The 13,579-nt window shown below is 37.9% G+C and overlaps 1 protein-coding gene across 3 annotated transcripts in view; it reads right to left on the minus strand.

The window, feature by feature from the left end:
- LOC139965052 (triple functional domain protein-like) overlaps window positions 1-13,579 on the minus strand; it is a 181,361-nt gene that overhangs the window by 130,460 nt on the left and 37,322 nt on the right. For all 3 annotated transcript variants that reach the window (XM_071967225.1, XM_071967226.1, XM_071967228.1), the window contains exon 15: window positions 7,044-7,216. In XM_071967225.1, coding sequence (XP_071823326.1) covers window positions 7,044-7,216 — 173 coding nt within the window. The remainder of the gene's footprint in view (window positions 1-7,043; window positions 7,217-13,579) is intronic.

Consider the following 13,579-nt stretch of genomic DNA (forward strand, 5'->3'; position numbering starts at 1 on the left):
TAGTACGATATGCCAGTTTTGCGTGAATTTTTCGAAAGTGTTTTGTTCGATCTTTCGTAATATTTGAAAGGTGTACCACCTTACTTTCCGTACACAATTGGTCATTTCTCTACTGATTTTCAGTTTTTTTCTTCTCTATACGGTCAAGTGAATAAGTTGTACATTGAGTATAAACTCAATAAATTATCATTTTTACATTGTGATCGACAGTTCGTAACCTAATTAAGATGCAATTTTGCAAGCATACGTTAACACTATAGCTACTTGTAAGTCTTTACGATGTTAAGGCTCACATTTACTGCGTCCATTTTATTATCGCGTGCAGCGCTGCAGTGAAAAAGATTCTGGTTGGATTTCAATTATAATTCTCTTTTTCAAAATCAGGAAAAAAGTCATTCTTTTCAACTTAGGACAAAAGGAAAACAAAACACCATATTTTGTTGTTTACTTGAAGATTTATTTGTGAATGTATGCATGACTAAAGTACGATTTTGCCTTCATTTTGTCTGTTAAAAAATATCGGTATCGTATCGGTATCGGACCGATATTGGGATGATAATATCGGATATCGGCCAAAACCGATATTGGTGATATCGGCGCAACACTAGTGAAAAGTCTTACAGTAGTTATGGATATGCTATTATTAAATGGCTGTCATACAGGAAATTACTTTTATTCTGTGCCATTTGTTTGTTTTAGCATTTTTTTGTTAGCATTAGTCTATACCTTAGATTACTCTTTCTTATTTGAAGGAACAGAGGTGGTTCACATGCATGGGTTAAAGTTACTGTATATTTAAGCTACTGTACCTTACTTTATCTAACTGCTACTTAAACATATCTGCCACTAATGCCAATCTTCACTACATTAAAGACCACAAAGTTCACCAAGTATGTGCCAGCCGACATTACACTTGAAACACACTCATTGACACACAATTTTCTATTTTTATAGAAAGCAAATTGCATACTATATCAAGTGGTATGATCCCTCAATGATCTGCATTCAACAACAGAAGCACCACACTACATGATTCATTAATGGCAACTTTGGGTTGGCAACATCCCTGAGTATTCAAATGATATTAGGAGTCCCATAAGGACTGACATGAACTAAACCTAAGCTTAGCTTTAACCAGGGAGTTGTTCTCCCTGCTTTAACTATGGTTCAATAATCACTTGTGACTGTGGGAACTACTGGAGGCCTCAGGGAGTTATTAGCCAAGTTAACCACACCCAAGGATAATTGTGCACTTAATACACCTTTATTTTGTGTCTTGATTATGGCTATTAACATACTATGTTGAAGTGAAAGTGTTCTCTATATTAACAATGTATTGCAGTGGATTAGTATAACTAAGGAGTTATACTCCCTACTGTAGTTAACAGCAACACTATATACATATTTGTTATGGTGGTAGATCGCTGGTATGTTTTGGATTAGTGATCAGACAGTTCTACTGCTTATTGAGAGGATATGGTCTGCTGTAAAACTAACTACTAAATTTTCTTCAAAATTTATGGGGGAATTGGTTGTTCACTCACCTTCTGATGAAATTCACATGAAAAAGTGCCCTTGGTGACCAAATTTCAACAAGAATACATATCGATCTAAAATTTACATTTTACATGAATTTTCCTTAAAAATTGTAGACATCACAGTAATATTCACATATGAGAGTAGGCCTCTCCCTTCAATTGAAGTATGGAGTGTTGCTGAAGGTCAAAAGTTGGCAAAATGCTGCGAATTACATTGTGTACTGATGGCATGAGCTTGAATAGTATAGCTACAAAAACTAGTCCAAACATTGGACTATGCCGCATTCAACAAATAGACTATACCATGTTGTAACACAGTTAATCTTCCTGAAGTTTCTGTGTTTCGAGAGCAATGAAAAGACAAGACTACTAGCACCATCAAGTTTGACTAGGCCTGAGTGCACCATTATACCAGGGAGCGTTAGAGTAGCAGCTCCCTGATTATACTGACAACTTTCCAGGCTCATAACATATGGATGAGATTGGTGTTTCCATGGTTACAGTGAAATGTACAAAAGTTAGGGCTCAGATTGCATTTGAATAGTACTGTCATCAGTATTATTAGTGCTGGGCTGCTGGTAATAGCCTAGGAGCTTTGTATCAGCTCTTTGCTATTACCAAGTGTAGTACAATAGTAAACATTTGTTTGGATAGCTCAACAGGCTCAACCTTTGCGACACATAGGGGATCGATTGCTTGGTAGGCTTCTACCCTGTCTATAGAGTTAAAGCTTGTAACAGCCTGTTAATCACCATAGGATATGAATATATACCATGTAACAGGAAGATCATGAGTGGGAACCAATCTAACTGTTTGATGAACACAATTTTTGTAAAATTTCAGTATTTTGGAAAGCTCACACTTAAATACCTTAACAAACAACCAAATGCAAACACTACTCAAATTTGGGGCCAAACAAAATGAAATTATGGTACACATTTGCTAAGTTTTGTTAACCATGTTTAGCAACATCCTACCCTCCTTAGTAGCTTTAATTTGTGTTGTAATTTGAAATTGACATGTTGACCAGGCCATGAACTGTAATATTAAATACAGGCCTAAAATTCAACAATTTTAGCAACATCCTACCCTCCTTAGTAGCTTTAGTTTGTGTTGTAATTTGAAATTGACATGTTGACCAGGCCATGAACTGTAATACGAAATAGAGGCCTACAATTCAATAGTTTTAACAACATCCTACCCTCCTTAGTAGCTTTAGTTTGTGTTGTAATTTGAAATTGACAGGTTGACCAGGCCATGAACTGTAATATGAAATACAGGCCTAAAATTCAACAATTTTAGCCACTTTCTAAATCTGCAGGCTGAACTCAAGTTTTACTGGCATTTACTGGTTTTCAACACACATCAGTTACTGTATTGTGTTTTGAGAGCAGCCCTGTAATATTTACTGTTAGTTAGCTGTAATAAATGGCTTATATTTTAGGTAAGAAAAAGTAACAATTCTTTGCTTTTTTACTGAAATACCAAGTGTTTAACTTCTTAGTGTCTCCTGGCAAAAATTGCCTGTTCCTTTTTTGCTTTCGGAAAATGGCAAAATCCAGCAAATGTTCAGAATTTTGTACAATTGGATGTACCCTTCCACAAATTTAATATCATGTTTTATTGTTTCAATTTGCAAATGTTTGAAACATTATGACTAATTCCATGACCCCTGGAGGGAAGTACCTTTATAGTGTCTTCAAGACTCTTATCTGTTATTTAACATATGAGTATATTACTAACCTATTGTGACAATTCAACACCAATTGCAGTTTTAATGTTTAGGGAACAAGGCTTAACACCTGCAGCAAAACAAATGACTTGTACATTGAAGCAATAGAACATACTGTAGGATGGCATCATACCATTTTATTGCATGCTGTGGACTTACTAGCTCCATGTACACAATACTGGTACGGACAATATCAGCAATACTGCTTCAAATCCAGGACTCTTATTTGGAGGTTTTGTCAGTTTTGGTGAGATCAACATTACTATGTATGCTCTCTATTATTATGTTTTGATTCCTCTTATCCACTGCCCCTCTTGATCCTCCTGACAATTATCACAGTGAAACTCAAGAAACAAGCAGAACACATATCATGAGCATATCATAAACAAGTTATTGCTTATTAATCTTGTAATCTCCTTGTTTAATCATAATCCAATAATCCATAACTACTTCAACCAATATGCCTGTACTTTTCAATGTGTTCCATGTCTGCAAAATATTAAGCCTGCATAAAGTAGTTTGTGATTCAAAGTGCCAGAAACATACTTTTCAGAACCGAAAATTCCTGAAAACTATCTTTGAAGTTCTTTTTGGTTAAGACCAAATGAAACCAAACCTATCTTCTGGATGCCTGATAAACTGCAGAAGTTTGAACAGTACCCAATAATAAACCCTGCTGAAAGATTTGCTTCTAGATTTACTGCCATAAAGTGTCAGACCAAATGATGAACCATTGGACTGAACAGAAACTGGCTGCTTACTTGAACAAATCACCATCAACTTATAAAGATTTGTGATAGCTTTCAATACCCCCCCCCCAAAAAAAACCCCAGAATAATTCATCAACTTGTGCACGCCTAACTGAAGAGGGATTATCTATCAACTAATGTGGCAACATACTGTATGAAGGACTGTGTCAGGAATCAGTAATCATGTTGACAAAGTCCATCAAGTACATAGTATAAAAACAGAAACCAGCATGAATATTAACAATGTCAAATTTAATGATCTTATACACATGTATCTTTATACTTACATAGTATATATTATTCAAGTATATGTGTAAAGCTAAATAAACATACTATTTCAGAGATATCTGATTGAGAATTTTTTGTTCTCTGATTGATTTTCATGACATGCACACAAAAAATAACATGATTGATTGTATGAATGTAGTGTGACAAACCTAATATTCCAGTAATGAAAACCATGGAACATTTGGTTCTTATCTCACAGTGGTTAAAAGCCATTTCTTGCAATTTAATGCATAATAATGACATAACGTTTGAGACGTGCTTACTATGTACTGTACCAACATCACCATCCCAGTATGAATCAAATTTTCATTAAGCCCCACCCATTTATGAATATCATGAAATGGGATTCTAAAACAATCTACTCATCAAAGGGAATCTACCTACCAAGTACGACATTGTTTCATCTTGTGGTAGTTACATCACCATACCAAGTATAAACTAAATCGAACAAACTGTTGCAGAGATATCAACAGTTTTAAGATTTTATGGTACGCCATGCCCACTTATTGTCATGAGATGGGAACGAAAAACAATCTTTTTAGGTTTTGTAGAGCAGTAGGCCACGTGGCTGTTTCAGGGCTGCCACTTCCTGAATATGAACAAATACTGTATACCCTACATGACCATTAAACCCTGTGTTGTCCCCAAACAATCCTTGACCTTCACCAAAATAAATAGGTTTCTTTTACTCAATGTTATACACCTTCATACGACTTATGAGATCTGCACATGCTTCCAATATTGAGATATCTTGTTTACAAGGTTTTCACAATTTCGCCTAATATGAACCCAAATGACCTTTGACCTCCACCAAAAATATAATACTTTATGTACTTAATGTGGTACTTCTACACAACAAATATGAGGTCTGCCCAAGCTTACCTTCTTGAGATATGTTGTTTACAAGGTTTACAATTTGACCCCTGGTGACCCCAAATGACCTCCTAGCAGGTGGGTGAGTAACAACAATCTGGTTTGAACATGGGTACAGTACATGTTCACTGGACTTTGGCGACTCCTAAAATTCTTATGTCAAGTACTTGCAGCTCTAAGAGTTGGTGACTTCCCGAAGAATCCCAACTCCTTTGTCATTCGACACAATGTCCACAGAGCTTTTGAACTTGGTTTGAACCAAAATGGAATGCGTGTGATATGCAAAAATCTAGACTTAAAATAAAATTGCTAGTATAGAAACCTCAATGCTAACAATGAGTCTGGTTTATTTTCCTTGCATGTAAAACTGAGACTTGAAATTCAAACTATTTCTGAATCCACTGTTGATGAACATCTAGCTGTCATCATATCAATATACCAAACATGGAACATAGAACCCTCAAGCATGATGAAAAGTATTTGCAAGAGAAGATTTCTATGATAGCAGCAGCATGAAAATCCCCAAGTACTCCCAATAGAATTCCAATATCAAGTCAACTCAAAACAGATTACATTTATGATTTCACACTGAGATGAAGTCAGACTGTGAGCTCATTAGTATGTCTTTAAGAGGTAGAATAGAGTGCCAAACACTTTCTTTATAAAACCAACATGAAATTAATGCTGCTGCAAAGGGAAACTAATACATACAGGTATTTCTGAGACAGAACAGAATAAATATAAGAGGGCACGTTTTAATGGTAGTAGGATCTCCTCCAGAGGCAAACAGGAACAAAAACAGCCAAATTAAGGACACATTTAACAAGATAGATGGATAGACATACAACTAAATTGGGCCATTGCACAAAGAATTGAATATAATTCAGCAAAACAAAGGGCAGTGAGATGAAACGAGGAGATGGAAGGAAGATGAAAATGCTATAATAATGAAACACCCACTATTATAGGTAGAAGTCCCGAGGACAATTTCTCACATCTAAGTCTGGCCCTTAATCTTACCCCCATGGCTTGAATGTTGCCTATTTGTGTTAAAAATTGTACCAAGATTTGTAACTGTAGATTTTGCGATTGGTTGAAGACAGCCTAACAGGCCATATTTCACATGGTTGAAGTATAGGAACAGATCTTCTATTGGATAACCAGGAAAATTCCTTAACCGTTGTTCCTGCATGTCAACGTTGTAATCCGTTTACTATACCAGATAATCCCATTACTTGAATGTTAACAAAGAACACTAAACTTTGTCTGCAGTGAATGCCATTCAGCAAGAACTATACAGCTAAATCAAAGAGGCAACTCTGAGCAAATTCACTGAGAATTATATAGTTAATTTAAAATAAAGCTCTACTTTGGCAAGCATGGTTCTTGGTAAGAAAGAATGCTGTTGCAGAAAATGTATGCATGTTAATGGTTCTAAGTACTCAGCTAATGTCATATCATCAAATGTTGTAATCTTGATTGAATTATCTATGATTCAGTTTTAAATTTCACAATTGTCTTCAATTACATTCATTTAGCTGAAAGACAAATGATATGAATAAAAAACACTCTTTGATGATATGCTTCCCCAATTGAAATTAATACAAATGACCCTCTGAAGGGTCCAGTTTGACTTATCTGTAATCTTATAACTGATATGTTGTCAATAGTTGTTTATCCTCAACAGACCTGTGCATATCTTGATTGCGCTTCATCGATAATTACTCAACAAAATAAATAGCAAACCACTGTAACATTGATCATAAAGTAACAGCTTGTAGGTACACAGAGATTAAACTTACCTATACAAATAGTACAAGTAAGAGACTTAAATTAGAGAATAGAAGTAAAGAATGGTCTTACCCAAGTTGATCAATGATACTCTGTCCTTCGCTAACAGTATTGACTGATGCATCCAGTGTTATTTCTCGTTGATGTTCAAATTTGGCTACTTCATTTTCTGCTTCTTCAACTGACACTGCCACATCAGTTCCAATGTTTAACTCCGCTTCTAACTCCTTGAACCATGAACTAAGCTGAAAGCATAAAAACGATATTCACTATGACTGTCACTTTGATTTACAGCACATTATTTCTTTAAAAAGAGAGCCTAAACAAATGTGGAGAGACAATAATATAAGACTATTAGATCGAGGCAAACTTCCTTGCAGGTCCATCAAAGCGCAAGACTACACAAATATGGTTACAGGCTGCTTCTTAGAATTATATGTTCCAAAAGTGTAATAATAACAACTTAGATTTGGAATGTGACCTGCAAACTGCTGCTGAGTTCATCTACTATAAATTTAACTGTTGGTCCATCTCCTACTGCTGTTTGTCACATTTTGACCTGTCTTTAGTATATTTCTTCATCCTTCTTTGTAACAATAAATTTACAAAGCCATTTCTGCTACATAAACACAGAATGAAAAACAAATAGTAGCAACCTTTTCAAGGTTTAGCCAAAAAACTGAAATATAAATAATTTTGAGGCTAAGATAATTCGTATTAGATGTGGACTTCATTCTTAACTACGAAAAAGACTTGGGTTCATATCCAATTTCTGACATGATTACAGAAGAGCTCATGAATTATATTAACTTTCATCATTTGCTAGTACCTGCAGTATTGTTACTAGGATTTTAAAAGTTGCGTCAAAAGGACTCAACATCTTAAAAATTGTTTGCGTCAGTTCACAAAACACACATCCCTGCAGTCATCCATGAGAGCATGCACTTAACAATACCTCTACAGGAACACACAATACTTAGTTATAATGATCCTGACAACACAGTGGCTTGTGCACATTGGAAGCATGTATATAGTGATAGGCCTATAATGTACATGGCAAAAATCCAATAATGAAACTGTTAATACACAACAAAATAACTTTCAAAAATCAAAAGCAGGAAATTTTACTGTAGACTAGTTACCATATATATGCCAATCTAAAAATCATGCAATGCACACTATTGTATGGTATACAACTCCCTTACATAGCATTTCTGAAAATGTTATAGGCTATGCATACGTTGTGAATGTCGGAAATCAATGTTAAGTAAAACAAGTGTCTACACAGAAAATCCCAGCATAAAAATACTGCACTTTTCAACTGATTTAATTGAGCCCCTTAAATGATGTAGAAAATATTACCTATGGATAACATACAGGATAACAAGCCCCTAAAAGCCTCATACTAACTTGCAACTTTTATGAAGCCCTGTCATAAGTTAAATTAACTAGCGTTGTGCAGATATCGCCAATATCAGTTTTTTGGCGGTATCTGATATTCCAGTTCCAATATTGGCCTGATACACATACTGATATTGTAAACAGCCAGAATGAAGGACAAATCGCACTTTAAGTAATGGAATAGTACATTACGTATCAAAATCATAATTCAATTCAAATTGTTTTTTTCATGTGAGTTACAGAAGTACATGACAAAATGATAAGAAACTGATATAATTACACATATGATGGACACTAGAAAAACAAGAATGTTTATCAAAGCTAGTGACCAAGAGAAATAGAGAAGGTTTAAAACAACAACAAAAGGAGCATATAAAAAAAAACATAAAATAGTTGGCTATCGTAGGTTATTATTGTTTGCACAACTCACAAACAGTAACCACATGTATAACTCTCATTTGCTGAATCCGTTAGTAACTTGGAAAAAAAAATATGTGTGTGTATTCTATAACACTAATCTTAACCTCGTTTTAAAAAGAACGGTCATTTTCCTCACCAAGTTGATATGCAAGACACTGTGTGCTAGCATTTTCTTTGTTTTGGACAACACAAGCCTTTACTTCCTGTTACTTCTGTTGTATGATTGGTTACTCTGTTTGACCAACTATGTTGAACACTTAGGCTGCAAGTCTTATACAAACTGTCAATTGGAGCCACAAGTTTCTTAGAAAAACATTAGTGTTTCCTGACTAAGAACTTTTACTACCCCTTGTGTTTACCAGAACTAAAACAAACACATTTTCTTCAAATTTTTAATTTATTCAATTTATTCATTTCCGTAAAAAATGAAATCTTACCATTAGCCGACTATACTAAGCCTAGTCAAAATGAGCAAGTGCTTCAAGTTTGAATATTTCGTAAACCATCCAGCAACAAATCGTGAGCCACAAACTTGATTCTCAAAATACAATTTTTCATCAGTCATTGGTGTTTACCAAACTGCATCCATGACCCTCTTTGCAGCTTTTCAAAGATACACAATTTTTGGAAAGATTTAATAGGTGTCTCCAAGTGTAATAACTTATTCTCAGCTGAGCCTCAGAAGCACTGTGCAAGTTATTGTGATAGGCTACTACTGTAGTTATGTACATAGTTTTATCAAATGTTTTTCAACATCACACCACAGTGCATTGTTTGTAGGTCTGAATATGCCATGCTTACAACTTTGATTGGATTCTTGCCAAGAATATTTGCAAGGCCAAAACAGATGTCAGTGGGTATGTTCATTTTTTAATTATATGTTGCATTCACTTGTGTCATACACCGGCCACACTGCTATGTACGTAACGTTAAGTGGCCTGACTGGTCTGTTTACAGATCGTTATCGGTAAATATATTTCAGTATATTGTGTCTTGTTTCTTTGACCGACTTATCGACATATTGACCACTTGCTAATTAATTGAGTGGAAAATGAGGCTTAAGAAATGGTTTGTTTAGATCTGATTAATAAATCATCGTAAGTAACAAGATGTGACTTTTTTGTGAAAAAGAAAAATTCAATACCAGTTGTGATTATCAGCAATGAGGTTAATATTTTACCTATACTGATATGCCGCCTATATAGCAAGTATCGGTCGTTAACGAAAACACAAATTAATATCGGTGCAACAAATACTGTTAACACTTTTGCAGTGCAATTTTATTCATAATTTAATGAATTTTATCTTTTCCCCAACCATTACAGTATGTAAATAACTTTTTGTGCAATGTCGATTAAAAAGCTCAAGCTTTAATGGTTACTTTGATGATGTACAAAGTAGTTTACAATTGAACGTTGCACAATAAATTATAAATGAAGCATGCAATCTATGTTTGCATCGTAGAAATTACTCTGGTATCAATGCACACTTTACTTAAATAGCAATTCTCAATGCAGACAGAACAAACATACTGTGAGATGTAAAATCTTATTCAGTATCATAGATGTTAGCTTCCCAGGAAAATCATAGACTGTCTCAACTCAAAATTTTGTGATCAAAACAATGATTTAAGTATTACGTGATATTCTAATAAACAATGCAACTGCAACTTCATACCATAAGCTCTTGTCGAAACTTATGGCAAGGCCTAACCTTATGACAAGGCCTAACCTTATGATATTTGAGTGCACACATTGATGATAGCCTATACCACAAACTTCGCTATCTCCACACAGGGGAAAGTAACGTTACAGTTAGTTGCAGATGAACAAAATACTTTGTGTTCATTGAGCACTACAGATACAAGGGTATTAACAGACAATGGGTAAGGGATTATTAGCCAATCAGATCACCAGAAATTTGGGAAAGCATAAACTATTTTTAGCATAAAAATCTCTGTAATGGAAATGTTGTTAGCTCTGTACCGAACCATCACAACTTAGGGTTGAATGCTATGATGTTATTTGTTTCAAACACATTTGATCATCTGTAGGATTGGAAAACTTTTGTTCCTTTCTGGAAAACAGTTGCCTCCGTCAAATGCGAGCAGTTTGCAGATTTTGCGTCCCTGGCTAACCCATTGCATCCTGAATGCAGAATCCTGTGTTCTTAACAATGCTGAGCTGCGTACATCATGAGTGATCATTTTCTCAGAAAGGTGACATCACTGATCTATCATTTGCAGAAAGCCTACAACTGTTAATAATTCATTCCTTCCTTACATTATACATACAAATTATTCAATGTAATAGAATTATTTCATCAACTTTACTGATGACTTCGGGAAGAAAACAATACAAACAAAGAGTCCACCACTTCTGTAGGTGGCTAAGGCTACAGTCCACCACTTCTCTAGGTGACTAAGGCTACACGGTCCACCACTTCTCTAGGTGGCTAAGGCTACACAGTCCACCACTCCTGTAGGTGGCTAATGCTACAGTCCACCACTTCTGTAGGTGGCTAATGCTACAGTCCACCACTTCTCTACGTGACTAAGGCTACACAATCCACCACTTCTCTACGTGACTAAGGCTACACAGTCCACCACTTTTGTAGGTGGCTAATGCTACACAGTCCACCACTTCTCTAGGTGGCTAAGGCTACACAGTCAACCACTTCTGTAGGTGGCTAAGGCTACACAGTCCACCACTTCTCTAGGTGACTAAGGCTACACAGTCCACCACTTCTCTAGGTGGCTAAGGCTACACAGTCCACAACTTCTGTTGGTGGCTAAGGCTACACAGTCCACCACTTCTGTAGATGGCTAAGGCTACACAGTCCACCACTTCTCTAGGTGACTAAGGCTACACAGTCCACCACTTCTCTAGGTGGCTAATGCTACAGTCCACCACTTCTGTAGGTGGCTAAGGCTACACAGTCCACCACTTCTGTTGGTGGCTAAGGCTACAGTCCACCACTTCTCTAGGTGGCTAATGCTACAGTCCACCACTTCTCTAGGTGGCTAAGGCTACACAGTCCACCACTTCTGTTGGTGGCTAAGGCTACACAGTCCACCACTTCTGTAGGTGACCAAGGCTACACAGTCCACCACTTCTCTAGGTGACTAAGGCTACACAGTCCACCACTTCTGTAGGTGGCTAATGCTGCAGTCCACCACTTCTCTAGGTGACTAAGGCTACAGTCCACCACTTCTGTTGGTGGCTAAGGCTACACAGTCCACAACTTCTGTAGGTGGCTAAGGCTACACAGTCCACCACTTCTGTATGTGTCTAAGGCTACACAGTCCACCACTTCTCTAGGTGACTAAGGCTACACAGTCCACCACTTCTGTAGGTGGCTAATGCTACAGTCCACCACTTCTCTAGGTGGCTAAGGCTACAGTCCACCACTTCTGTTGGTGGCTAAGGCTACACAGACCACCACTTCTGTAGGTGACCAAGGCTACACAGTCCACCACTTCTGTTGGTGGCTAAGGCTACACAGTCCACCACTTCTCTAGGTGGCTAAGGCTACACAGTCCACCACTTCTCTAGGTGGCTAATGCTACAGTCCACCACTTCTCTAGGTGGCTAAGGCTACACAGTCCACCACTTCTGTTGGTGGCTAAGGCTACACAGTCCACCACTTCTCTAGGTGACTAAGGCTACACAGTCCACCACTTCTGTAGGTGGCTAATGCTACAGTCCACCACTTCTCTAGGTGGCTAAGGCTACAGTCCACCACTTCTGTTGGTGGCTAAGGCTACACAGACCACCACTTCTGTAGGTGACCAAGGCTACACAGTCCACCGCTTCTGTTGGTGGCTAAGGCTACACAGTCCACCACTTCTCTAGGTGGCTAAGGCTACACAGTCCACCACTTCTGTAGGTGGCTAATGCTACAGTCCACCACTTCTCTAGGTGGCTAAGGCTACACAGTCCACCACTTCTGTTGGTGGCTAAGGCTACACAGTCCACCACTTCTCTAGGTGACCAAGGCTACACAGTCCACCACTTCTGTTGGTGGCTAAGGCTACTCAGTCCACCACTTCTCTAGGTGGCTAAGGCTACACAGTCCACCACTTCTGTTGGTGGCTAAGGCTACACAGTCCACTACTTCTGTTTGTGGCTAAGGCTACACAGTCCACCACTTCTGTAGGTGGCTAATGCTACAGTCCACCACTTCTCTAGGTGGCTAAGGCTACAGTCCACCACTTCTGTTGGTGGCTAAGGCTACACAGTCCACCACTTCTCTAGGTGGCTAAGGCTACACAGTCCACCACTTCTGTTGGTGGCCAAGGCTACATAGTCCACCACTTCTGTAGGTGGCTAAGGCTACACAGTCCACCACTTCTCTAGGTGACTAAGGCTACACAGTTCACCACTTCTGTTGGTGGCTAAGGCTACACAGTCCACCACTTCTCCAGGTGGCTAAGGCTACACAGTCCACCACTTCTGTAGGTGGCTAAGGCTACAGTCCACCACTTCTCTAGGTGGCTAAGGCTACACAGTCCACCACTTCTCTAGGTGACTAAGGCTACACAGTCCACCACTTCTCTAGGTGGCTAAGGCTACACAGTCCACCACTCCTGTAGGTGGCTAATGCTACAGTCCACCACTTCTGTAGGTGGCTAAGGCTACACAGTCCACCAATTCTGTAGGTGGCTAAGGCTACACAGTCCACCACTTCTGTAGGTGGCTCAGGCTACACAGTCCACCACTTCTTTAGGTGACTAAGGCTACACAGTCCACCACTTCTGTAGGTGGCTAAGGCTACACAGTCCACCA

The sequence above is a fragment of the Apostichopus japonicus genome, chromosome 23 (assembly GCF_037975245.1).
Source record: "Apostichopus japonicus isolate 1M-3 chromosome 23, ASM3797524v1, whole genome shotgun sequence".
Lineage (NCBI taxonomy): Eukaryota > Metazoa > Echinodermata > Holothuroidea > Aspidochirotida > Stichopodidae > Apostichopus > Apostichopus japonicus.